Source organism: Aspergillus novofumigatus (assembly GCF_002847465.1).
Source record: "Aspergillus novofumigatus IBT 16806 chromosome Unknown P174scaffold_4, whole genome shotgun sequence".
Taxonomy (NCBI): Eukaryota; Fungi; Ascomycota; class Eurotiomycetes; order Eurotiales; family Aspergillaceae; genus Aspergillus; species Aspergillus novofumigatus.
The window spans coordinates 348,580-374,346 of NW_020194277.1; the positions used below are offsets into that span (position 1 = coordinate 348,580).

The following is a 25,767-nucleotide window of genomic DNA, read 5'->3' on the forward strand; positions in this document are numbered from 1 at the left end:
AGTATATATACACCCAACAGCACCCAATGCTCCCATATCCATCCCTAGCAACCACCTGGTAACACTCCAAAATGGAAGACATCGAACAAGGCAAAGCCGCAATAACCACCCACCCCAAACGGAAAGATGAAGAAGCAGAAGAAGACGACACCCATTCCTCCAAGCTCTCCGTCGCCGTGGGTCAGTCCCAGCTCGCCGGCGTGACGCCGCCCCACGAGTCGTACGAGGGATACCACCGCTTCGACCCGACAGCGTCATGGAGCGTAAAAGAGGAGCGCAGCGTGGTCTTCAAGACGGATCTGATGCTACTGACCTGGATTTGTCTCATGGTACTCCCTCCTTCAACTTCGCCCATGGAACGAACGACGGTACTGATTGATACAGTTCTTCGGCCTCCAACTCGACCGCGGCAATCTCTCCAATGCATTGACAGATAACTTCCTCAAAGACCTTAATATGACCACTAATGACTATAATAATGTACACCTCTATACCAATTCTTCTATAAACTGAATGCAGCCAGCTGATGATATGATGCAGGGCACAACAATCCAACTCGTCTGCTTCCTCGCCGCCGAATTCCCCGTCCAGCTCCTCACCAAACGCTTCGGCTTCAAGCGCGTCCTGCCCTGCATGATGATGGCCTGGAGTCTAGTCTCCTGGACGCAAGCGTGGATCACCTCCCGGGCTGCGTTCTACGTGACGCGCGCGCTGATCGGCGCCTGCGAGGGCGGGTTCATCCCCGGGGCGATTCTCTTTGCGACGTATTTCTATAAGACCGGGGAGTTGTCTGTGCGGTTGTCCTTCTTTTGGTCTACTTTAAATGTAAGTTTAAGTTTCCCTAGTCCGAATTATATAGCTATGATGCTGATGGATGGATGGATGTAGGTTGCACGTATCATCTCTTCGTTGCTGGCGGCAGGGATTCTACAGATGCGCGGTGTCCACGGCCAAACGGGGTGGTTCTGGCTGTTTCTGATTGAGGGATTGTTGACTTTCGTGATTGGGCTGATTGTATGTCTCTCGTCCCTTCTGTATAACTGCAACTGACGAAAACCCTCTAGAGCTTCTTCTACCTCCCCCAGTCGCCAACGCACACCAAGAGTGTCCTCTGCCCTCGGTCCTGGTACACCGAGCGCGAGGAAGTCATCATGATTAACGTATGTCATATCTTACACCCACTAATGCAGTGTACTCATACTAACAAATGACAAAGCGCCTCCTCCGCGACGACCCCTCCAAAGGCCTCACGCACATCCACGACCGCGCAACCCTAGCCGACGTCCTCAACGCCTGGAGCGACAAGTCCATGTGGGGATTATACCTGATCGGCCTCGTCGCATACATCCCCCAGTCCCCTGTGCAAGCATATTTGTCTCTCACCCTCAAACGCCTCGGCTTCTCGACCTTCGACGCAAACATGCTCTCCATCCCCTCTGCCGCACTACAGATCATCCTCATGCTGGCGCTATCCAAGAGCAGCGATTTCTTTAAAGAGCGGACATTCCACTGCTTCATTGGCGAGCTGTGGTCGCTGCCGCTGCTGGCGGCGTTGCTGGCGCTCCCGGCTCATGGGTATAACTGGGGCAGGTTTGCAATCACGACTATGATCTCGGGGTATCCGTATTTCCATCCGATTGTCTCGTCGTGGATCTCAGAGAATACGTTTGATGTGAAGAAGAGGGCGATCACGGCGGCGACGTATAATGTGATTGTGCAGGTTGGGTCGGTTATTTCGTCTCGTAAGTTCCGTTCCATTATGTTTGTTTGGTATCCTCGACAAGGCTGACCGGGCAGAAATCTATCGCGCCGATGACTCGCCGTACTACTACAGGGGCAACAAGGTGCTTATATCCATCTGTGTGCTGGCCCTTATCGTCTTTGTCGGCCAGCGCGAGTTCCTGCGCTATCTTAACCGGCAGAAGGAGAGGAAGTGGAGCGCCATGTCGGCCGAGGAAAAGGTCTTGTACCAGTCTGATCAGGACGCGAGGGAGAAGGAGGGAAACAGACGCCTAGATTTTCGTTTCAAGTATTGATGGCAGTTGTACAAGATAATGTCAGGTATATCGCTCAGCAAGCAAAATGCTGCGGTTCAAGTTCCTACTACCGGTGCGTGCCAGAAAGTCATATCGTCATTGGGTAAGGAAGGTTCAAATGATCTCAGGAATTCTTCTTCAGAAGTTGTCCATGATGGCAAAGAGGTGAAGAGTGATGCCATCTCCCCAATGTCTTCGGGGATGACTAGGGACTCCGTGGGCCATGCGTCCGAGGAAGTGTCAGATGTCGAGGCTATCGCAGTGATCATATCGTTAGGCAAGATGCAGTCATCAGAGCGATCTGGCTGTAGGCCTCCGCCTTCTTGCAATGTGTATGAAGGTCCAAAATTGAACCAACCGCTCATTGTAACGACCTGACTCGATTCGGCCAGTGACTGGTCGAGGAGTACATTTTCCGTCATTGCATCTCTACAAGTTGATGATTCCGGTGACTGCTGAAATTGCGGCCCGCTAGCCGGATCTTTGAGGGACGCTCCCAATGTGAGTCTGCTAATCGACTGCACCTCGGCCATCTTCTTATAGAGCAATTCCACCAGCTGCTTATTGCCACCACCGCGAAACGTTGACAGAATGGCATGTAAGCGGGTCAAAATCTGACTTGGTCGACTTTCGATGTCCCAAACATGAGGCCGCGGAACCATTTCCAGATTCATAACCGCATCCGCCAGCGAACTGGCAATTTCATACAGTTTCAGCTCCTACATACGTCAGCGGCGTCCCCTGTCCATAAGGGCAATCATACCATTCCCAAGCCATGCGCCTCAATCGCCGGCCTTGGTAACTGAGTTACTATGGCCATGAGCTCCTTCGCGACCATCACGGGAAATAATGGTGAGAAAAGCGAAGTCGGTGAATGTGCGTTTGCCGTCCTGTTTCTTGATAGATTCTTCCACAGGATCAGACGCATCCAATGCCGTGTGACACAGAGGTCTGCCTTCTGCACGTCCGAGGTATGATCCAGTAGTGCTGATCCGTCCTGCAGTCCGTCCTGTAGCAGTTTAAGGAATCTTCCGTCCGGTCCAGCTCCGCTTAGGTCATGAGTCCCGAGGCTTTCGCATTCGATAACATCAAACATCTTCGACTTTTCGAAAAGGCGGAATAGATTGAGTAGTTTCAGGAATGCGGGTAAGACTTGCGGCTCGTCATTAACGTCGAGCCCAGGGGTCGAGATGTTAGTTCGGAGTATCGCCGGAAGTTGGTGGAGGATACAAACACCCCTACACACCATGTCAGGATAGCATGGATCAGGCGGAAATGAAGGAGAATTACCGTTCCGTCACGAAAAGCAGCCATAAAATGCGACGACGGAGTTGCTCTTCCTCAGGACTGAGTCCGATGTAAGAAGCCTCCTGATGTAGGCGCATCATTTGCGCCATGGTAATCGCTTCCCTCAAATAAAGCAATGACTCACTTCCCCCAGATTGTTGGTTCTCATAGTATACATGTAGGAAGAAAGACGTCCGAATATTGTCCAAGCTTGGTTTTGATTTATATCCACACGAATCACGGGCGTGTAGGCACTCGGCTGCGAATGCGTCTGCGGTTGGCGAGTCGCCGGTAGTCAAATCTTCGAGCTTGAGTTGAGCCAGCGTTGCAGCTGCGACGGCTGTCGCCAAGGAATAGGTTGACAGATCCCTTCGTTCTGTATCTTCTTGTAGTGCCGAGATGAGGCTTTCGACATTGACTATGGGCCAAACTGGGTACATGCGCATGTGGTATACGTAGAGCGGGGGAGCGAGAATGTTGGTCTGTATTCGCAATCTGTTCAGTCAGATAAGGTTCCAAAAATATGAGAGCCGATGTTTCGGTACATACCTCTCTGTTTGATGACCTTGATGACCAGGCTGTTCGACTGGAACGGAGGCACATCCGCCATTTTGAGCGTCCAGTCCACGCTGCGTCTGCTCAATGAGGTACTTTGTCGTCGAGCGCAAACGCTGCGGACCCCGAGGCTGCTGAACGCGAATATAAGTGCATTTGATGCGTGAATTGGTGCAGGCCTGGCATGGCTGGCCGCCTCCACAACGGATCTTGCGAATCTTGCATCCGTCACAGGCACGTTTAGTCACATTTGATCGTGAAGCTGGCATGTTGGTAGACACTCAAGGCATCATGACCATCGGCCGGTCTACATATTCATGCGATGAGCAATTATGACCACCGTCGACCACGTTTGGGGAAAATGTTGACTGTTGAGTGATCCTAAACCTCGATGGAATCCAGATGAGTACGGAAGTAGACACCACACTGATCTCCTTGTAGACTGCGGGGTAGCCAAGCCGAAGGATGAACTCAACGTCCAAGGTCACAAGGTACGCTGAACAGACTTGGTAGAATAATTGAGTGCAAGACCAGCTGTAACAAAGTATTGTTTGCTGAGGTTGTCAAATGTGCCCTGGACAAATCCACACGACAATATTCCTTCAAAAGTCGGCATTGGAAAAGCTTGTCATTATCGACTTGCGATCTTGCATGCTACAAGCCCAAAGTTGCGTTACTTTCTCCACGCGGCACGCCATAGCTAGGCTAGGCCCACTATGGTGTTGAGTTTCTGGCCGGGCCGTAAACCGGGCATCAGAAGGCCGAGCCAGATCCATGCTGGAACGGAGAAAGGATCCTGTTCTAGTTGAAGCATAAGAGGGCTGGACATCTAAGGTAGTGAATAGAAGGAGAAATGATGTAGCTGAGGTACAAATGTGGTGTCAACAGTTGAGTGCGATACGGCCCAAGGACTTACTCCGTAGAGGGGCGAGACAGTACAGAGTAGAAATGAAGCATTTCTTACCAGTCACCTGATTTATTCATGCCTCAGTCCTCTGCTCTAGCAGCTACTCTTCTGTGTACTTAATGTCCAGATTTCTCGTGCTACTCCACCTCAGACCCAAGCACTGCCATCATCTCATTCGATGATGCAGACTTTCGTCGTATTCAACTCCTGGACACGTTCCATAGTTCCGTGGATCACTTTCACCATCCTCGAGACTAACCCAAGATGAAAAGGAACCTCCGAGTATTACTCCGAGAACTTCGCCCTACTCCGCAGCACCCCGCGCCTGTAAACAATTACAGCCATGATTGGTGCCGGCTATATTGGCAAAAAGGCAAATGGAGCTCTGTTTGTACAGCAAACATCATGAGCTTGGTGTCATCCCACTTTACAAACTATACATTGACCAATTTCCTTTTAAGGTCCCCGATCCGCTTACTGTGTCGGCGTTTTGCGACTTGCGACTTGCAATAGAAGGCTAGAGCTGTTAGCCACGAAGATAAATTGGTTGAAGACCCTTCTTTCTTCAAATCAGTTCAAAAGCATACAAAAATTATCGCAGGAGTCAATCGATTGTTCTCCAATCATGGCGTGGCCTAACAAGAACAAAGACATGCTCTACCGACGAGTAGGCAACTCAGGTCTACATGTCTCCGTCATTGGATTGGGAGGGTGGTTAACGTGAGTTGTTCTGGTTTCAAGCATACAACATTTTCTAACATGCTTTTGACAGCTTCGGTGGTCATGTCGATAACGGTAATTGCCCTCAATGTTTGAACGCAAGTGTGGCGCTGAGACTGAGACTATCCAGAGATCACCTTCAACTGCATGAAACAAGCTTATGACTGCGGAGTCAACTTTTTCGACACAGCAGAAAGGTATGTCCTTTACTCCTGTACAATGATCCAAGCTCACGAAGCAGCTATGCAAACGGACAATCTGAAGTCGTCATGGGACAAGCCATCAAGAAATTCGGGTGGAAGCGAAGCGACCTGGTCATCAGCACAAAGGTTCGTCATCGGCCAATAGTGAATAACCCAGGCTGACAGATGTAGCTCAACTGGGGCATGGCAAACGGTGAAATCCTAATCAACAACCACGGTCTCTCGCGCAAACACATCATCGAAGGCACCCGGGCGTCGTTGGAACGTCTGCAGCTCGAATACGTCGACATCATCTACGCCCACCGGCCGGACCGTCTGACGCCGATGGAGGAGACGGTGCGCGCTTTCAACCATGTGATCGAGAAGGGCTGGGCTTTCTACTGGGGTACATCCGAGTGGTCGGCAGACGAGATCGCCGAGGCCTGCGGCATCGCCCGGTCGCTCGGCCTCATTGCGCCCATCGTCGAGCAGCCGCTTTACAACATGTTGGATAGACGAAAGGTCGAGGGGGAGTTCCAGCGGCTGTACTCGCGCTGCGGGATCGGTCTGACCACCTTCTCCCCGCTGAAGATGGGCCTCCTGAGCGGGAAATACAACGATGCCACGACGCAGCCTCCCCCTGGTTCACGATTCGCCGAGAGCAACGACCGGTTCGCCAACAGCGTCCGGCAAAATTATGGAAATGACGAATGGGCGACGACTATCAAGAAGATCGTCGGTCTGAAGGCAGGTATCCATCTCCCCCTTTCTAGGACCGCACTAACCTGGCATAGGAGCTGGCGGATAAACTAGGAGTCAAGCTGTCGCAACTGGCGCTGGCATGGTGCCTGAAGAACGAAAACGTGTCCTCGGTCATCACGGGCGCCTCGCGACCGGAGCAAATCATCGACAACGTCGAAAGCCTGAAGCTGCTCCCGAGGCTCACTCCGGAAGTGATGTCCCAGATCGACGAGTATCTGGGCAACAAGCCGGCACAGGATCCCGCTCGACAGGACTAATCCACGTCTTGTTAGATGATAGAACGATAGACCAATAACGTTGACGTGAAAAATGCACGACGACCAAGTTACCCTTCATCCGTAGCCTCGGGGTATAGACCCAACTCTCTCCCCTTCAGTAATATTTCCCGCCGCCGCACCCTCTCCCTCTCCAGCCCACATTCTTGACACAAAATCCCACCCGCATACATCGCCCCAAACCTCCGACAGGCCATACAAATCACATACAGAACTCCATCGATCCGCATCTGCGCCCCAGGCCCATACCTCGCCTCTCCATCCGTCCCCTTCCTCGGCTGCAATCCGCACTCGACACAGAACCGCTTCTCCGCGTCCCGACCAAACTTGCCCCGTCTGCGTCTGCGCATCCGATCCGCGAAGCGCGATGCGGGACGCAGACGCAGGCAGTACCGGCATGCGTAGAGGTCCTTGGACAAAGCGAACTCGGTGGTTTCGGCTAGGAGAAGTTGCGCGTGAGTGAGGGGTGGGAGGAGCGAGTATAGATATGCGCATGTTCTGCGAAAGAAGGCGATGTCGGGGAATGGGAGGTAGGTGCTGATGAGGAGGTGGAGTTCGGGAGGGAGACAGAGGAGAGTTGTTCTTGGCCTCGGGTTATCCCTATCCTGCATGATCTCATTTTCTGGCTGTCACATTGTATTATTATGATCGACCTGTAATTGTCTGGACAGAAGGTGGCTCGATGCGAGAGCGCATCTCATGGTGCCCAGAAGAGAGGAGATCAGGAGACGGATAGAGTCAGAATGCGGGGTTCGTTTTTTATCGAATGAATCTTATCATATCAGTCCTCGTATCAAAAAAGATCACTGCATCCATGGTAAAGAACGAATAAAAACCAGACATCAATCAATATCTCAATCTATCTTGATGCTTGCTCATAAACCTTCACAATGTCGCCATACACTAGTCCATCCCCATCACTTCCGATAGGACCTCCTCGCTCGGCCCCTGACGCCAGGAATCTTAAGGGATCTAAGCTTAAATTCAGTGGCAAACTGGCAATATACGATATATACATAGTATACCATCAAAGTATCATTCCATATATTTCTATCCTCACTTCTAAAAAAGACGACAACAACCTGTCCATATCGACCAACGACACTCTGTCTAGTTCGCCGTTCAACTATCCTAAACGGCGATTCCGCGTTTCGATCTCCTTCCACTCCACTTGTCAGCTCCATAGCCTCCATTTGTCATCATTGGAAATGCACGCAGTAAGAGAGAGGTATATGAACGCAGTCAGAGACAATGACACTCTGTACTGATTATTGACAACATCGCAAGAACATACCATCTACCTCCCTAACGAAATCAACTCCAACACATCCACCAAAAATGTCTTTCGGAACAATCTACTCCTACCCCAACAACCCGAGGGTCATGAAGGTACATACCCCTCTTCCCCCCTCTCCCCTGTATAACAACCAGCAGACTAACAAACAAATAACGGACTAGGTCCTCGCCGCCGCCAACCTCAACAACCTCACCATCTCAACCCCCGCCTTCAAAATCGGCACCGATAACCGCACCCCCGAATTCCTCGCCAAATTCCCCTTCGGCAAAGTCCCCGCCTTCGAAGGCGCAGACGGCACCAAGCTCGTTGAATCCGACGCTATCGCGCAGTACGTCGCCGAGAGTGGGCCCGCCTCTGCACAGCTGCTGGGTACCAAGCCCGTCGAGCGCGCAGCTATCCGTCAGTGGATTGCTTTCGCCGATGGGGAGATCCAGAATCCTTTGATTCCCCTGATTCTGCCTCGGATTGGTTATGGGGCCTATGATGAGGGTGTCGAGAAGAAGAACCTGGAGAAGTTGGAGCGGTCGTTGGCATACTTGGAGGGCCACCTCAGAGGCCGCAACTGGATTGCTACCGAGGAAAAGCTGAGTCTGGCGGATATCTCTGTCGCTGCTACCCTCTACTGGGCCTTCTCCCATATTGTTGACCGCGAGATGCGCCAGAAGTACCCCTTCGTCGTCTCTTGGTACGAGAAGACCATCGAGAGCGAGGGCGTCAAGCAGGCCTTTGGTGAGAAGAAGTTCGTCGAGAAGCGTGAGATCCCCAAGGCTTAATTGTCATACTTTAGCATATCACGATACCAAATAGCATCTATCCAAGCAATTGATTTTTTTGCCTAATACATCCAGAGAACCGCTACCGCTACTACGTGGATGCTGAATCACGAGGAAAAATAAATTCCAAACCCTAATACTAAACAGCTATGGATATCATCAGGATTAAACCAAGTTATGTACTGATATGCTTAGGAGACAGTCCGTAGTCATCATAGACGAGCCAACACGCTCTTGCCATAGTTCGCCTCCTCCAAAGATCTTACAACTTTCCGGCTGGCCCAATCCGCAATCGCCATGTTCGTCACCATCGGGTTCACACCGCTAGCACTGGGAAAAACAGACGCATCCATGACGTACAGACCCTGAGTGCCCCAGACTTGACAGTCCGGGCCGACGACGCTCGTCCTCGGGGACGACCCCATACGGCAGGTACCCATTTGATGAGCGCTGGCGTACTGTGTGCGTTCGGGATCGACAGGGTTCTTGCGCCGGAGCTCGGCAATCCACGCCTGAAGTGCTGGGTTGGTGACGCCCTCGGGCGCATTGGGATCCGATGCCTCCGTGGGACGGATGAATGGCGGTATTTCGCGGTTCGAAGTATGGAACTCCCTTGCCCCGGATATGTAAGCTATCTTTGCCGTCGCAATCAGGGCTTCGACAATGTGCTTCCGGTCATAGGCCGACGCGGTGTAGTCAATCCTGACACGTCCATCTGCAGGGTCAGGGTACACTCGTCCCGCGTCTCGTTCTTTGGTCAGAGCGATGAAGCCGCTCATGCGGGCAACTTGGCCGCCCAGAGCTTGTAATCCAGTCCGTCTCGCCATGGGAACGTCGGAAGATAAAGCGCAGGAAGCATTACCACGTTCTCGATCTTGACTCCGTGACCCTGGCTGTCCTGATCTTCAAACTCGTTGACGACTGTGGTCAAAGCAGAACCTTCCCAGGGACGGACTTCCTCGTCAAAGACAGCACATGACAGGACGACTATAGTTGTTAGCGAAAGTCTCGGCGGCCGGCCATATCGATTCAAGACTCACCAGGATGGAGGTAGAGGTTACGCCCGATTTGTGGGTTCTTGAGTCCGCTACGCAGCAGCAGGAGCGGGCTGTGCAATGTTCCACAGGAAACAATGACTTTAGCAGCGTTTATGATCACCTTGCGGCTCGTACGGTTCGTGCCAGCGGTTCCCAGATAAGAGTCCCTGGAAGTCCAGGTTCCCTCAACTCCAGACGCCACCCGTCCGCCCTTGGTCATCCTGAAACGAACCTTATCCGCGCGAAACCCTTCAACGAACGTGGCGCCAGCTTTGGCAGCATCGACCAAGAAAGTTTCCCTGGGCCCCTTTTTGCCACAGGAATGGCAGCCCATCGTGCAGTATCCGCAATAGTGACTCGATCCGCCTGTGTTCTGAGGGACAGGATTGGCTGCATATCCCAACTTCCGAGCCCCATCAAGGAGAGCACGATTGCCATAGTTATGCTCGGTGTGGTCATTACTGACACCCATCCGATCGCAGACACGGTCCAAGGCTTGCTGGTATTCATAAGACTCGAAAAACGGCAGCCCTTTGCTTGCCCATTCCCGGCGCACATAGCCCTGTGTCTGCAGCGAAGCCGACCAGTTGACAGTGCCACCGCCGCCCCATGTGGAACCAGCGAGGACGGCAATCGACCCGTCGTCACTCGTCGTCGCTCCTCCGTTCTCGAACATGCTGACAAAGCCCTCGTTGAAATTCATGGGGAAGTACTTGGATGGGTAGTGGTAGGATTTCTCCACGACTAATACTCTGTATCCAGCCTCGGCCAGGTTTTTGGCAGCGACACTGCCACCGCAACCGCTCCCTACTATCACAACATCCGTGTCTATGGTTTCAGGTTCGTCGCCAGGGGGAAACTGCAGGAACTCGTATTCGAACCCATCCGCAGGTTTGCCGTGGATGGGAACACGAGGGCAGCCAACGACTGAACGGATCGTGGGGCTCGACGTGGCCCAAGTCTTCTTAAAAATGGCCGTGAACGCCCTATAAATGGCGCGAAGAGGCTTTATTCGGGAAGTTTCCCAAGCAGAAAAGATCTTCTCGCGAATTTCAAACGGTTGGTCTTGAATGGGAGTGGTCGAGCCAGTCAGAATGAGCGAACCAGCTTTGGAGCTAGATTTTGTTACTTGGTCAGTCGACAAGTAAACGATGGCGGGGTGACATACTTGAGAGCATTGAGGATGAGATTGATGCCGCTTTTCCCTTCTTCGTGGATATAGTCGGCGAAAAGTCGCCGCAGCCCCTCCACGAACTGGGGGTTGGTGGACGCATTCTCTTCCAGATACTGTTCAGCAATCTTTGTGGCGTCTGGGTCGTGGATGTGAGATGCCAGAGTCGAGACAGCTTCCTTGAATGTCGATTCAGGTACCACCTTGGTAGAGAGTGACTTTGTAAGTGACGTAGAACGAATGGAAGGAATCACGGTGTCTGCCAGAGATAACAACGTTTTCCATTGCAAGTCGGAAAAGACTTGCCCTTCAGGAATCGGTGGAAGAGACACGTCCAGGGGGACGTATGTAGTTACAGCCTGCTCAGCCATGATGAACACAGCCGAAGAGTAGTAATAAGTAGTTGCCTCGAGAACGAGGAATATATAGGTAGAATAAGCCTGCAGAGAGTAATGGCTGTCAACCAGGACGAGGATCAAGGCTGTCAAGAACCGACCGCGCTTGGATGTGGAGCAAAACACGAAGAAAGACAGCGGGCGGCGTGATGATAAACAACGTCCTGGTGATGCTTTCCTGCTTCAGCCCAAAGCGGTAGCTGCTCAGGATATGTTCAGGAGCCGTATGTAGGTAGTTTGCTCTTGCTCCTTCTTAGGCACGAACTGCCCTGCCCAGAAGAGTAATGCTTGCGAACAAGCCCAAAACCCGGTCCGGCCCTCCGCTCCAATTATTAGGATTGTTATTGGCGATTCCGAGTGGGATGATTCAGTGACCTGTCAACCTAAGGTTTATTGCTCTTCGCCGTCTCAAACCAGGTCGCTTCGACAATCCCGTAGAGCTCGAAACCGAGGCAGTGGCCATGATATTGCCTGAGTTTAGGACGCTGTGGGTCGAGGCTCCGAGAGTCTAAATAGCAGCAAAGGTTGTCGAATAATTGGACTAAGGAAGGATCGGCCGCTCTTGGGGATACATTTTCAGACCAGCGCCCTTAGTTAACGCCATAGCTCTTGGGAAGACCTATCATTCACGTTGTTCCCACAGCAGTCAAATGATGAGTCTGGAGATGTGCGGGGAAGAGGAACGATTGACCGTCGCTGAGCCGAGATCCATTACCGTTTGGCCGGGGTCTCCATGTGAACACCTTTGGGGAGACAATTCTATTTCAAGCAGAGAGAGAGGTATCTGATTTCCCTTTCAACGGTCGCTTTCTTCGAATCAAGGGCAATTGATCGATATTGATATGATTAAATCCCTGGATTCTGAGTTGAGTTGTTGATACTCTCGTAGCTTCCAAGATGGATTCGTCATTTGTCCCTCGCCCTCAACAAGAGAATTGGGGTCTTTTACACTCAATTGATCGTCAGAAGACAGTTCGTCGATCGGGTATTAATAGTCTGAGATGCTAAGATGTCTATCATATGGTGTTTAGTGGAGTGGTTGATGACGCTTCGCTCTTGTTCGCATTGAGTGCGTAGAGTATCTCGCACTAGGAAATGATGTAGCCCTTCTAGTAGTGATTGTACAGAGTGAAGTGATAATAAGTTACTGAGTGACATGATTGATTCATGTATACTGTACTATCAAATGAAAAGAATGATCCTGCAGGAAGCCATCTCATGCTCCAAGTCAAGCAAAATCCCCGAGCCATGCGCACTTTGCGGTCGCGCGTGCCTTAGCTCAAGCGCCCGTCATTGCTTACCACTGCTACCTCTTCACTCACACGGGTGCTCGCGTCCATTTCGATGAATAGCTGCATCCATGGATTGAATTGATTTATTTGTGCCATCAGGCGTAAGTTAAACACATCCACATTACCTTCATCTCCAGTTACTAACGCCCATGCGCAATCCAGGGGTCACTTCAGTGTTTCTAAACGCTCGCATGACGATCTCTAGCCCGATACAACTCTGATTGTTAGGTAAACAACGCGCAAAGTGACCTGAGAACTGGACCTCAATCATCCGAGCCGTCAACGAGTACTGGGAGGACATATAAGTGACGGAACAAGGAGAAGGCACACGAACATGGCCAGCACTGACTCCGATTCGCAACATTGTTCCCCTGGCCAAAAGGCCAAGTCCACGCTGCCGACCGAAAAGGTCTTCTCGATCCAGATCGGGACCGAGCTCTTTCGTCTTTCCGGGCCTCGATCGCCTCCGATGGTCAGTTGAAGTGCTCGCGCCTATAATGACCTCCTGCTAAACGTCCTGGAGCCCCGTCCTATTTCTCCGAGTTCTTCGAAGAACAATTGCGCCAGAACGGAGAGAACGCGACTATCCGGACGCTATACATTGACCGAGATCCAGAAACATTTCGAGAGATCGCCAGACACCTGCAGGGTAGGATGAAACGCGACCAGTCTTTAGGAGGTCAGGATTGACGTGTTACAGGCTATCACGTAGAACCCAAGGATGAGTCGCAGTTTGTCAAACTGTTTGCGGACGCACAATTCTACACCTGTACGGAGTCCATTGCTATCTGTTGCGTCCTCAAGAACGAAGACTCATCCATCGCAGTACCCCGACTGATCTCCCAGCTCTTCGAATCCCAAATCTTCATCCAAATCGGCGAACGCCATTTCCAAATCTCGCGCGACATCTTCTCCGGACCCGGTGACTCTCCCAATTTCTTCTCCCTCGGATTCGCCATCTTCTTCGCCAACCCAAGCGAGATCTTCCCCGGATTAGACCGTCACGGCCTGCTGCGCCCACCCGCCATCGTTCCCCACGCGTTACCCACCGCTCGGGCGACGTATTCGCACAGCTCCTCCACCTCCTTCGCGGATACCCCTCCAGATCAAGAATGAGGAGCATCGCGCTGAGCTCCTCCGCGACTGTCGCTACTTTCACCTCCGCGGCCTAGAACAGAAACTCATCCCGCACCACATCAGCTTCAATCCCATCCGGCAACGATCGGAGATCGTCATCCGCTTAGACGATGTACGTCCCTCCGGAATCCGCCATGCACGCGAAGACAATTCGAGGGACACCGGCTCCACAACTCGCTACCGCGTGACGTACGCACGCCCTTTCGTAGACGAGACGCCTCACGACCTGATCCTGGAAATCGGCGACGAGAGTACGATCCTCGACGCACGCGCCATGCGCGGGGGTTTCCTGAATCTGGCGAAAGCCCGCATGTCGAGCTTGGCGCAGGTGATTGCCAAAAGCGTCGGCCTTGATGGCCCCCTATACAGGACTGGGGAATCAGCACACCCCTCTACAGGCGGGGACAGTTTCTCGATCCGATTGGAGCGTGAGACGGAGCTGATTCTGAACGGACAGACAATCGATTACCTCGATTTTCCAGGCGGGGCTGCAGAAGCCTCTGAGCGGCCACCTGCGAAGCGGAAGCGAGTAGAGGAGGATCTGGAGTCTGGGAGCCTGGTAGTGAGGAAGGGACAGTGGCGTTTAGTGGTTGAGTCTGGTCCCGCATCGAATGCAGAGTTGGTCCTGATAGCTGTCAAGTTGGATGTTTACACCGAAGAGAGGGTGAGGAATCGATCCAGGGAGTTCTTGGGTTCCTGATGACCTTGTGCTACCTTGCAGCAATGAAAATCTATAATACACTTTGTAGTAAGCTACTGCTAGACGTAACACAAGAGACTTTTCAATCAGAGAAACCCTCCCACTCGTCCTCATTACTGCCTTCCTGATCCTCATCCGTATCCTGAGACACTGGCTCCTCCGTAGTAGAACGGTTTACACTTCCCTCATCACGCACAAACCCCGCGACGAAAAACCCACCAAGTCCCTCCTCATCATCGGCCCAACACCGCAAACAGGCCTCCAGCTCTTCATCGGATAGATCCACAGCAGGAGCAGTAGCAGCGCCCTCCCCGTCACCCTCCGCATCAGCATATCGGCTCTCCGTCCTGACACCGCGATGCGGCCAGGCCTTCATGCCTCGTGGTTGCTCCTCCCGACGCATGATCCTCCAGCCACGAGAGCGCGCTACCTCCGAGGCCAGCACACGAGAAACAACCGCCTCGTTCTCGATCAGATGGATGGAGCATGTACTGTACGTGACGCGGGTGGCGGCCGGGAAGCTCAGCGCGTGTTCGACGATGCGCGCTTGCAGGTTGGAGAGTTTCGTCAGACGGTCCGGGTCGAGGGTTGCGCTCGCGAACTCGTTTTCATCTGTGGCTGAAGCTGAAGATGGGGCCGAAGTGGCTACGGTTCCCGGCTGAGTCTCTTCGTCGTCGTCGCTTCTGCGTTTACGCTTCTTCCCCTGCGATTTGCCGGTCTGCGTGGATGCAGCCGCGGGGAGGGCGAGTTTGGGGACGTCGTCGCGGCCGACGATCCCGCTGCCGGAGCAGCTTGGATCGAGGAGGAGTCCGGTGACGTTTGCGAAGCGGTCCTCGGTGGGGTCGAGCGCCAGAAAATCCTGGCCCTGGAGGACAGTGACGATGTTGTCTGCGCCCGCGGCGGTGACCATTTTCTGCAATGTCTTGGACCGCACCTTGGAAGCATCCATGGAGAAGATGTGGCGGGTGATGTCCTTATCAGCGGCATGCTTCGCAAGCAACGAAGCCATGTGCGTTGTCTTGTTTCCAGGCGCCGCGCACCCATCCAGCAGGTCGCCGGACCACTCCTCGCTATCCCCGAGTAACAAATACGCCGGGAAACACGACGCCTTATCCTGCAGGATGATCTGCCCGTTCTTGTACGCAGGGGACGATGTGAAATCCACGCCCGGCGCGACGGCCACCAAATCCGGCACGTGCGGGTCAACGTACAGCTTCGCCTCTTCTTTCTCCCCTAGCTCCGCGAGCGAGTTGACACTGGTATACGCCTTGAATGTAGACCGGATCTGCTCCTCCATCGTCGTGCGGAGATTGTTGATCCGCACCCAGCGCGGATACACGGCCGTCGAAGAAGTCCCGAGCGCACCCTGCGCGGCCTGTTTCTCGCGCAGCACGGCGGCCTTCAGATCGGGTATCGAGGCGCATCCGCGGCGCACGCGCGCCTTGGCAAACTCCCCCTTTAGTCGAGTCTTGTGTCTCTCGACCGCCTGGCGGAGCGGATGGTTTGCGTTGGCTGCGATGCCATTCTTGGCGAGGAGGTGGTCGTGGACGAGAAGTAGGCCAAGTAAGGGAGTGAGCTAGTCAACCACAGATCTCGGTCAGTCAGCAGGAAATATCTATTACGATGGGCAGAAACTGGTTGTAGCTACCTTGGGCTCTTGTTTGAGGATTCCCGCCGCCTCAATGACCTCTTTCAGAAGGATATCCCATTTCGAGGCCTCGATGACCAGAGCGTAGATTTGCGCCGGGGAAGATTTGAGGTTCCGCGAGCTGTAGATGCGGGATTTGAAAGAACCCCCTGTCGATGAGGGGGCGGTCAGAACGGAGACCGCGTCGTAGTAAAGAGACATTTATCTATGGTGGTAGTTTTCTGACAGAATCATCACCAAGCTAGATATGATGCAGGAAAATCCCAGCCATGTTTGCACTACTTTGCGCTGTTTGCATCCGTTGCTGCTGATAGTGACTGATAAGCCTCGGTGCTTCCGTCTATACCTCTCAACCCAATCAATTCAAGACATTCATTCTATCAATTGAGGATCTATCCTGACTCCTTTTACTCCTCCCCCGGCCGCCAACGCATAGCACATCAAAATGACCATCCAACCGACCCCAAATTCATTTACCGTCGCCATCCAACCCCCTCCAGGCCAGAACCTCACCCTCCCCACCCCTCCAACCCATTCCCACCAACAACCCCCCGGTCTTCAACGACGCAATGGCCATCCGCCTCAAAGTCTTCGTCGAGGAACAGCACGTCCCCGCCTCGGCCGAGATCGACGACGACGACCCCCGCAGCTGGCAATGGGTGATATATGACAGCAGCAACGGCGTCAAGACCCCCGTAGCGGTGATCCGGCTCGTCCCACCGCCGCATGCACCGCATGAACTGATCACGAATCCGGGAGCTGATGCGTCACTACCAAAGTACGATATTGCGCATGAGCCGTATATCAAGTTGACGAGGGTGGCGGTTTTGAGGGAATACCGGGGTCTTGGGCTGGGGCGCAGACTGGTTGATGAGGCGTTGGGGTGGGCGAGGGCCATGGGGAGGAGATTGAGGAGGCATGTCGACGGGTGGTGGGGAAGGAGTTGAGGTGGAAAGGGTCGGTGCTGGTCCATGCGCAGGTGCAGGGGGAGAAGATGTATGAGCGGCTTGGGTTTGTGACGGATGAAGAGATGGGGAGGTGGGATGAGGAGGGGATTGAGCATGTAGGGATGTGGAAGAGGATTGACCTAGAGCCTCGTTCATAGATTTAGAGTGGAAGAAACGATGCGAGCGAAAATATCTAGATAGAAAATCATTGTAATGTATTAGAAAACCATCTATGGCACCCTGATTAAAGAAGAAAATAATGTAATAGCCACGCCATTCCTTCGTAAGCGCCGTGAACCATGAGAATTGAATAACATATCGCCGCTCAGAAAGGAGCATGACGGGGTATCCTGAGTCTGAACAATAAAGACAATGAGCCCTTTCTATGAGTCGCATGAAAAAAATATGCGAAGAGAAAAGAAAGGGTACGAAAGGCAAGAACCCGGAATGAAAACCAGTACTCCGCGCAGATGACCGAAATTGACCGAAATGATGGTCAGAAAGACCTCGCTGAAAGATCATGAGGACAGATTCAGAGAGTGAATCTGGAGATGACATGCATATGCAGAAAATGTAGGACTGTCGTAGAGCGTAGATCAGTGATCCGATTAGAAGGTGCTCCAGTTCCATCCGCGGGGAACGCTGGCAGCGATTTCAGTAGCCTGGCCCTGAGGAGCATTAGTGGCTTGGTTCGAAAGATCGTCTTGCTGCGGAGTGTCGGAGCTCGCTGTAGCGTTGGTGGCAGACTCGGTGTCTTGGTTGCTATTGCTAGTCGTCTCCTGCTGAGTCAAGAGGGTCTGGATCTTGTTCAAACGCTCAGTGCGAGCCTCTTCCCAGCGTTGGTAAGCGCTCCAGCAGAGATCGCAGGCGCGAGAAGGAACTCCTTCAGGGTGGAAGCGAGCATCTTGATCAAGAGGCACCATATGGGGAGTGTGAGAGGAGCAGAACACATGTCCGCAGTGGCGGCAATGGTGACGACGTAGGAAGAGGCCAAAAGATGAGCGGCAGGTGGGTGAGTCACAGTTAGGAGAAGCAGCATCCGCCTGTGAGGGAGCATGTTAGTTATTTTGCTCATTGCCTAACACAAAAGTAGAATCCCAGCAGCATAAGGGTCAAGTCACGCCATCGCATGTGATGACGTGCTTACACGCCATCTGCGAGTATTCTTGCGCGAGGATAAGGTGTATATATCCCACTATATCCCTCGCTCACACTCGAAGAAAAGAAAAAAGAATACTAACCTTCCAGTGTTCTCTAGTGGGAAGACCAGTAACTTGACCAAGGTGCTCCGTTTTCATCCACTCATTCTCAGCGAGCTTGCTGATGGTGTTGTTAAAGTTGCTCTCCATGGTCGAACGACGGCTGACGAGCGTACTAGGCTCTTCGTCGTTCAAACTGTCCAGAGAACCGTGCGCACTGCGCGGAGGGGTTGGGGGAGAGGACTTCTGAGGGCGTTCGGTAGGACGCAGTGCAGCGGGGACGTACAAGGGACCCTTGAGAGGCCGCAGCTGGCGACTTTGCAAAGGAAGATGCTGTAGACGGGGAGAAGTTGGAGAATTGTTGGCAGGGGTGGCGGAAGCCGAGTTGACAGGAGACGGATGGCCGTAAACAGAGATCTGGTTGGCAGAGAGAGGAGAAATAGTGGTAGTGACAACGTGAGTGGCCATGATCTTTAGTTTGTGTCTATTTCGTAAGGGGATCGAGATTCGTAAATGTGGGTGATTTCAAACAGAGAGTTGAAGAAGAGGGAACACTGAAATAATGGCGGAAGAGAGAGGCGAGTAGCAATATGCTTATCAAAAGCAGTGAATACACAGTGGTTCAGGGGTGGTGAATGGTGGTCGCAAGTCTTGTTGAATGGCAGCAGACAAGCATCGCTCACTGTAGACAGCAGCGACCAGTAAGAATAATGGGAGGTTCAAGGAAGAAGCAGTATATGCAAATCGGAATGATGATTATGATGTATGGGATACAAGGGATATGCAAAAATATAAGCGCTTGACTGATCAAATGCTAGTTGGATGGATGTAGCAGAAGAATGTACCTTGCTCACAGGGCTTACTGCACAGATAAGGAGAAGAAAACCAAAGGCGTGGTATAGATCTGGGCGAGGCCGAGTACTAATAAGGATATCCCAGGGAACGAGCCAAGTCCCGGATGGAAGAATGGAACAGCCAGAAGAGACATTACTAGCCGGGGAAAGAGGCGACGGTACTCGAAACGGCGGAATGGAGGGACCGCTTTTTGCCATGCTTAGTAGATAGTCTACTCAGTACATAGTATTAATTATTATTATTAGTACCCCGTAGTAGTATTATTATGCTGCCCTGTGGAGGACACCGAAAGACACTAACAGGTTAGGTTTGAGGCTAGAAAGTCCGCAGAAACACAGTGGAGCAAGGCGAGGCATGGACGATGGAGATGGGGATCGCTCGAAACGAATCCCTGCCACGTTATTTGTTAACAGCTATCTAACTAGAGGAAATGGACGCTAATCATCGTGCGCCGGTTGGACGGACGGGTTTTCTTGCCTTTACAGACTTCCCTTAGATACGCTGTAAAGTATGTCTTCTATTACCAAGGCCGAACTAATAAACTCCAAACGATCATAATCATGACGGCATTGAACGGATGGTGAACAGCGGTGAACAACGCTGAGTGGCCCATGGAGCATATAAGATTCATGGTGGCAGGGTCTATACATGGATATTATCCCGAAATGATGAAGACCATAAAGCTATGATGTATATGGTTTTGGCCATCTGCATCATGATCTTGAAGACAAATACTTTGTATTGTTGTCTCAATATCCAAAACGGCGTTTATGGGTGAATCCCGAAAACCAGCCATCGGAAGAAATAGTGTACTGGTGTCTATCCGTACTTGATCGAGAACGGCCTTTTACCGAGGCCGTTTTGTTTTGGCTGATTTTCGGGATTTCCTTAGCCTCACTTGTAGTCTAGCTAGTCTACCTAGTCTACCGGATTAATTTCTATTAGTGTTACGGTTTAGCTGCTGACATTCAGCATTCTGCGGGTCCGGTGTGTAATCTATCTAAATGACAGTCGAGCTATGAATCTCATTCATGGATGATCATAATTCTTCCTGATGAATCTCTGAAATTAGTAGTATGGAGTAGATACAGAGAAGATAAGAGTCTTGGAGTAGATGGGTGTCCCTTAATTCCTTCTGGGGGAGCTTCGCGTTTCATCCAAATAAGCGGTATGGCAGAGTCGCCCCAGGTGGGATTCCGGTTGGAGGAAAGGCAGCAAATCATGGACGGGATGGGACATTCTGCCGAACATGCCCAGGATCAGCGAGCCCGTCAACTGGCTAATTTGCTATCTCCCTATCTACTCCGATAATCTTGCGGGACGGAGTAGAGTGTTCATCCTCCCCTATCGCATCCTCTCCCTTGCAAATCACTTCGAGTCATAATGAGTTAATGACAACTTCGAATGCTGGACATCAAAGCTACTGTTGACCGCTTCTTCTTGATTCGCATTGCCGTCTGTTTGGTCGTCACTCCCTTCCGTGGTCTGGTTTTGATGCGAGTGGCAAGCCCCATGAGGTTTACCTCTGACTTCAAGAGGAGCATGAGCATGACTTCTTGCCCCTTCAGGCAATCCTCAGCTCATCTTCAACTGTCGTCTCCACTGTTACGTTGTGGATGATGGACGATGATGTTCCATCTCCAAATCTCCAACCCGCCACCGTACAGGCTGAAGTACTTCATAGGCTGCTTTTGTGATGCTAGCTCTCTGGTTTTCATAAGATGGATCCAGATTTCCAAAGGACGGACCGAAGTCAAGACTAAGATGAAAAACGGTTACTCTTATTGGATGCTACTCCAAAATTCCACATGCGACGATGACCCACAGTGGCCACCTTGACCGAGATGTCTCTTTACCCTGAACGGAGTAGTTCACGAGTAGGGACGGAGCAGAATGGCTCCATACCCATAACTGAAGAGGTATGTGCATATCAACTGCTCCATACCTACAATTTCTTTTATCAAACTTACGATGCATACTGCAAGTAGCCTCATGACAAACATTGACGACAGGATGATGCTGAAGGTAGATCCCCCTTTCTCCTTGAATATCCCGTCCTTATCGGTCTGGTTCCCAAACCATCGTCTAGCGGTGTGATCGCGAGCCAGGAATCCATCCCACTTCCAGCATACTACAACGAGCTGCTACCCTATCTATTGGGCACTGCTACCTGGCCAATCCGTTATGGCGTCCAAACCAAAGGGTGGAAACCAATCAATCCTGCAAGCGGTCTCGGTGGGGCTCTTGGCGTCGCCTTGGAATTGGAGGTTCTTTGATCTTGTTATCGCAGAGAGCTGATTGGCTCAGGAGAGCACACACGTTCCCATTGGACAGTGCCCCCGACTGCACGGACAGACCCCGAACGGCGGTCTCCGGAATTTCCATCGGCTTGGGCAAATGACTTGAGATTATGTAACAGATTGGAGCAGTCTGCTCTCTTGTATTTTGCCGCGTAAGGTTAGCGCTTCCATTGGCCCTTGGACTTGGGGTTTTGGATTCTTCGAGAAAAAGGCTCTCTCTTAGTATTCTTTCTGTTTGATAAGAGTGTCAACTGTTGTCAAGCAACCGCAAGTGTTATGATCAAGAACACACAGTTGGGATCCTGAGGGGTTGTGGATCAAGTATTGAGGGGTGGTACGTACCGCGCAGCGCACCGCGGCTATGTATCTGTCCAAGGCAAGGTCTTCCACTCACCGTTTGGCCGCTGCAGCTCACATGTCAGACATTCTTGACATGCGTTGGAGCCCCTCTCGTAGCTGGTCCAGACTGCTCATAGAGTATTGCTATTGGTAATAAGAAACTGTTAGAGATCCGCTAGTATAGTTGGTTAATTGTTTTTATTGTTGCCAAACTCCGCAGCCATAAGAATGGCTGAGCAATTGAAGGTCAAGATCTACTACGGAGTTAGAGCCACTCAATATGGAAATATGTTTCGTGATCCTTCTGCAGGTTGAAGTCAGGTGATCTTGTCGGCTTCAGGCTCTGCCCTGTGGGTTATTATGCCTTGTACCTCTCTTCTCCATATTAAAGTAGAACCATTATTCGAGGTCTGTGTAGGTTAATTCTGGTCTCTACACTGTATTTGTCCTTCCTATACCGTGCATACTCACTCTGATTTTCTCACTTCCAATGCTTAGTATGTCGTTTTAAATACTTTCATAGTCATCCTACGAATGAGCGTGACACAGTAGGCTGCTATGGATGGAAGACTACCCACCACAGACAGTACCATAGAAGACTGGTAGATATATGTATCATGGAAATTTTAGGGTTCATAATAGTTCGAAAAGATTCCCTAAATGATACAAGACAAGAGAGTAGTACCGTCCCCTTAGTATACAACTCCAAGTATAACTGTCTCTACAGCTCATAAATAAAAGTCTAGATCACTCGTTACTTTAATGAGAGTAATATTAGACGAGAGAATAATAATAGAAAGCATCTGGTCGCACTATTCCCTCTTGGATTTCTTATTTAGCGGCGTATATAGGACTCAAAAGCTGACATTTTATCAAGAGAAGTAAGGCATTGATTTCCCGGGAAGGTTCATGTGATATTTCCCCAAGCAGCATACTGTACTTCCTTCTATGCCATCAATCCTTTTACTATCATAGGGTAATGCGTCCTAAGGAATACTCGAAGCCGGGAAGTGATTTTACTACGTCTATTGATTAAGCAGACGTGGATATGAAAAGCAATCCCATCTCAGGTTTTTTTTAACTTCGAAGATATGATATTTTTCTCAACCCTAGCATTTGCCATTCACCGTAGATGGACTGTGATCATACTGGATTTGCTCTTATCTGGCTATCATCTCTAACAGTGATCGAGCAACTGACAAATGGCATGTTTAACCCTATATCAACTTGGCAACACATTCAGCAGCCGCTACAGCTGCTGCATGTTCAGTCTTCTTATTTGTTTCTACACCTAAACTTTTCAATGTCTTAACCTCATTCGGTATCATATATTGAAAGTGAACTTGCTTAAATCTTGCCCCATCTGAGAGGTCATGCCAGGTATAAGTCCAGTAGCCAGTAGGCGCTCTTTGATGACGCAGGTCGGAATGAACCAGGGCTAATCTTTTTTTAGGCTTCTTCAGGCTTTCCTCATTAAAGTTAGAACATTAACCTACTGGTAAAGCTTAGAGACTCTAGTTTCTTTATAACCGCTCCTAGGCTAAGTGCTGATGAAGAGGGTTGCCAGGTTAACTCATTCCTGGATTATCAGATTTTGGTAATATTAGTAGTACAGCAAGCCGCTAAGTCAAAGTCAACTAATACAATCACAACGCCAAATCCCTACTATACACTGTTTAGAAAATAGCAAAACCCTGATACCAGCATCGCAAGACGTCTGTTTGACAGGCCTCACATCGCACCAAGCAGACGATGCTGCTCTCTTAAGAATGCCACGTCCTCACTCAGAGCAGCATTCCGTTCCTCCAGATTTTGAATACACTTAATTGCGCTGGTGAGGATTTCACATTTTTTCATCGAGCACGGCCTGTTATTGGAGACCTTTTGTTTGTTCCGACAACTAGTTATGACCTTTTCTAGGGTGGTAAACTTGGCATTCATGTTGGTGCGGTACCGCTTCTCAATGATATTATGGGATGCCCGTTTGGCGGCTTTGCGGCCCTTGATCGTTTGAGGATCAGCAGATGAAGTTCCACTTTTTCTGGTAGTAGGAGTTGATGAGGGCGATGGAGATAGTACACCGGTGATTAGGGAAAGATCTTGTTGAGAAGCGGATCTGGGGCTTGACCGCTGTGGAGTTCTGTTATGGGGTTTATGTTTGGTATTGGCTATGCGACTCATGGAATCAGTTGAGGTGCTTGGTGCGGTGGTGCCTGAGGTTGAATTGTCAGATGAGGCTGGATCTGATTGTTGCGCGCAAGAAGTTGGTGGCCACAGTTGGGTCTTACTTTTGACCTCCTACATCATATCGCAGGTTAGAACAGAAGAAAAGATGGATTGGATTAATTGATAACTTACTGATGATGGGAGATCAGAAGAGACGGCAGTTTCCCTAAATGCACTGATATAAGTAGGGAACTTGACATTTTCTGGCTGCCCTGCCATTTCGTCAGGGAAGATGTCTTCTGGATCCAGTACCATATTGCCGGTGGAATCTTGGGGGATAGTCTCTGGCAGCATGCTCCTCAGTTGAAATGCATCAATGGTATTGTTGTCATCCTGAGGACTTGGTAATATGTCGGGATATGTAGCCATACCAGAGCTCTGCTGGAAGCAAATGTTACTGTTGCTTTGAAAAGGCCACAATATTGAAGCACTGGCTCTGCTGTAATAATCCATTCTGATGGCAGTAGGCAATAGTTTTCAAAACAAGGCAGCTGCCTTAGATCACATATTCATAGTTGTAGGCAGAAAGTCGATCTATAATGATTTCTTAGAGCTTGAATAAGGGAGAGAAGGACGATAGATACATATACAAAAGTATTGCCACGGAAGTGATGTTGAGAAATCCTAATTCAGCTTCATGACGCCATGTGTCATTAAGGCCTACCTGGGGATCGACATGTGCCAGTATTAACCAGGGATAATGCTGAATGCTAACCAATAGTAATCAAGCCAGATCGAGCGTGAGGCGTTGAAGAACAGATGGTCGACATTTTGACGTTGCTGCAAATTAGGAAGGACCCTCAACCTCCCAGGGTTGAGGGAAAGCTATGTCATGTATGACCCAACCAGACAGGATAAGTGACATTCTAAGTTCAAACCTATCTTAACATTATTTTAGTGTTTCCGAGGCGAGGAGCTGTAAGGTTCTCCTTCTAGTCCTATCCACCAGCTTAGAATTAGGGAATGCCCTTTTCTAATCCACGTTCAGGTTCCTGTTCCCAAACATGAAAAAGTGACTCGTCCTCTGCACTAAGTAAGGATGGTTCGCGAGGAGATCTCCGTGAAATCTTCTCTCAATTTCAGAAGAAGAATGTATACCGCCTGAAAAATCTATCCACGCCTATATGGCCAGCACCAAGACTATCAGCTCCATGTATCATCGACCGAAAGATCTACCAACCACCATCCTCTCAGCAGCGGCGTCTATATCAACCTCCACCAATGAAGCTCACATGTCGTGCCTAGACATGTCAATCGGCGCACCTAGATCGGCTCGGTAGAACTTGCCGGAGCGGCCATCTGACTGCAACCCCAGTGTCTGTCAAATCAGATTTGCCGAGGGTGTCATCAAGGGCTTGGCGATCGTTTTTTGACATTCATGTCTTGGCGTTAGAGGAGAGCCATCAAGTTTGACAGAGACCGAGCCAAACTAAACTGAATGATGGCTCAAACGATCTTTCATCATCAGAGGATCGAACGATTGACACTGCCGGTGATCTCACAGTCGCAATAATACTGACTAAGCTGACTCTTCATTTGGTTGCCCATGGGATTCTGGTTCACGGTTCAGTCTTGGCAACTGTCTAGATAAAAAGCTCTCCGATAAGGTTGATAGTTGATAGTTTCCATTCACTCGGTAACTATCAGCAACGTTGGATTTCCATGGGTGGCGGTATACATGCGCCTAACCAACTATGGCCGGAAACCTCAGCCGTCCAATAGACGCT

The 25,767-nt window shown here is 50.8% G+C and overlaps 11 protein-coding genes across 11 annotated transcripts; 5 read left to right on the top strand and 6 right to left on the bottom strand.

Annotated features, from left to right (window-relative positions):
• Positions 1-71: 71 nt before the first annotated feature.
• Positions 72-2,036, top strand: P174DRAFT_371026 (putative MFS transporter; the record flags this gene model as incomplete). Its single annotated transcript, XM_024822359.1, has 7 exons — positions 72-281; positions 385-480; positions 541-825; positions 889-1,014; positions 1,065-1,160; positions 1,217-1,751; positions 1,798-2,036. The coding sequence occupies 7 exons, from the start codon at positions 72-74 to the stop codon at positions 2,034-2,036; spliced, it is 1,587 nt and encodes a 528-aa protein (XP_024682199.1).
• A 56-nt stretch (positions 2,037-2,092) lies between these two features.
• Positions 2,093-4,147, bottom strand: P174DRAFT_370931 (Zn(II)2Cys6 transcription factor; the record flags this gene model as incomplete). The annotated part of the gene is made up of 4 exons (XM_024822354.1): positions 2,093-2,755; positions 2,800-3,274; positions 3,327-3,818; positions 3,873-4,147. 4 exons carry the CDS (start codon positions 4,145-4,147, stop codon positions 2,093-2,095), a joined length of 1,905 nt encoding a protein of 634 aa, XP_024682200.1.
• A 1,263-nt stretch (positions 4,148-5,410) lies between these two features.
• On the top strand, positions 5,411-6,706 carry P174DRAFT_459766 (putative voltage-gated K+ channel beta subunit (KCNAB); the record flags this gene model as incomplete). Its single annotated transcript, XM_024829806.1, has 6 exons — positions 5,411-5,505; positions 5,558-5,580; positions 5,636-5,702; positions 5,747-5,852; positions 5,880-6,422; positions 6,482-6,706. 6 exons carry the CDS (start codon positions 5,411-5,413, stop codon positions 6,704-6,706), a joined length of 1,059 nt encoding a protein of 352 aa, XP_024682201.1.
• A 68-nt stretch (positions 6,707-6,774) lies between these two features.
• On the bottom strand, positions 6,775-7,335 carry P174DRAFT_420201 (F-box domain protein; the record flags this gene model as incomplete). Its single annotated transcript, XM_024824853.1, has 1 exon — positions 6,775-7,335. The coding sequence occupies one exon, from the start codon at positions 7,333-7,335 to the stop codon at positions 6,775-6,777; it is 561 nt and encodes a 186-aa protein (XP_024682202.1).
• A 727-nt stretch (positions 7,336-8,062) lies between these two features.
• Positions 8,063-8,794, top strand: P174DRAFT_459768 (glutathione S-transferase family protein; the record flags this gene model as incomplete). Its single annotated transcript, XM_024829807.1, has 2 exons — positions 8,063-8,113; positions 8,183-8,794. 2 exons carry the CDS (start codon positions 8,063-8,065, stop codon positions 8,792-8,794), a joined length of 663 nt encoding a protein of 220 aa, XP_024682203.1.
• Positions 8,795-9,006: 212 nt separating this feature from the next.
• On the bottom strand, positions 9,007-11,373 carry P174DRAFT_511903 (putative long chain fatty alcohol oxidase; the record flags this gene model as incomplete). Its single annotated transcript, XM_024831832.1, has 4 exons — positions 9,007-9,568; positions 9,628-9,781; positions 9,835-10,946; positions 11,000-11,373. 4 exons carry the CDS (start codon positions 11,371-11,373, stop codon positions 9,007-9,009), a joined length of 2,202 nt encoding a protein of 733 aa, XP_024682204.1.
• Positions 11,374-13,023: 1,650 nt separating this feature from the next.
• On the top strand, positions 13,024-14,567 carry P174DRAFT_483972 (uncharacterized protein; the record flags this gene model as incomplete). The annotated part of the gene is made up of 5 exons (XM_024830756.1): positions 13,024-13,132; positions 13,213-13,338; positions 13,390-13,458; positions 13,516-13,718; positions 13,795-14,567. The coding sequence occupies 5 exons, from the start codon at positions 13,024-13,026 to the stop codon at positions 14,524-14,526; spliced, it is 1,239 nt and encodes a 412-aa protein (XP_024682205.1). The 3' UTR covers positions 14,527-14,567.
• Positions 14,568-14,608: 41 nt separating this feature from the next.
• P174DRAFT_430608 (rRNA (cytosine-C5-)-methyltransferase RCM1) lies at positions 14,609-16,375 on the bottom strand (the record flags this gene model as incomplete). Its single annotated transcript, XM_024825642.1, has 2 exons — positions 14,609-16,102; positions 16,175-16,375. The coding sequence occupies 2 exons, from the start codon at positions 16,373-16,375 to the stop codon at positions 14,609-14,611; spliced, it is 1,695 nt and encodes a 564-aa protein (XP_024682206.1).
• A 244-nt stretch (positions 16,376-16,619) lies between these two features.
• P174DRAFT_511905 (GNAT family N-acetyltransferase) lies at positions 16,620-17,279 on the top strand (the record flags this gene model as incomplete). The annotated part of the gene is made up of 3 exons (XM_024831833.1): positions 16,620-16,652; positions 16,675-17,094; positions 17,115-17,279. 3 exons carry the CDS (start codon positions 16,620-16,622, stop codon positions 17,277-17,279), a joined length of 618 nt encoding a protein of 205 aa, XP_024682207.1.
• A 204-nt stretch (positions 17,280-17,483) lies between these two features.
• P174DRAFT_157507 (putative FYVE domain protein) lies at positions 17,484-18,913 on the bottom strand. The gene is made up of 2 exons (XM_024821186.1): positions 18,363-18,913; positions 17,484-18,164 (listed from the first exon to the last, which is right to left on the bottom strand). The coding sequence occupies exons 1-2, from the start codon at positions 18,786-18,788 to the stop codon at positions 17,730-17,732; spliced, it is 861 nt and encodes a 286-aa protein (XP_024682208.1). The 5' UTR covers positions 18,789-18,913; the 3' UTR covers positions 17,484-17,729.
• Positions 18,914-23,506: 4,593 nt separating this feature from the next.
• P174DRAFT_388380 (putative HLH DNA binding domain protein) lies at positions 23,507-24,409 on the bottom strand (the record flags this gene model as incomplete). The annotated part of the gene is made up of 2 exons (XM_024823404.1): positions 23,507-24,112; positions 24,173-24,409. The coding sequence occupies 2 exons, from the start codon at positions 24,407-24,409 to the stop codon at positions 23,546-23,548; spliced, it is 804 nt and encodes a 267-aa protein (XP_024682209.1). The 3' UTR covers positions 23,507-23,545.
• Between the last annotated feature and the right edge of the window lie 1,358 nt (positions 24,410-25,767).

What these genes read in the sequence shown, in the direction of transcription:
- P174DRAFT_157507 (XM_024821186.1), bottom strand. Translation starts at nt 18,788, where the DNA reads ATGGCCACTCACGTTGTCACTACCACTATTTCTCCTCTCTCTGCCAAC. An exon ending in CCACTAGAGAACACTGGAAG is followed by an intron (nt 18,165 to 18,362) that starts GTTAGTATTCTT and finishes GCTCCCTCACAG; the next exon opens with GCGGATGCTGCTTCTCCTAA.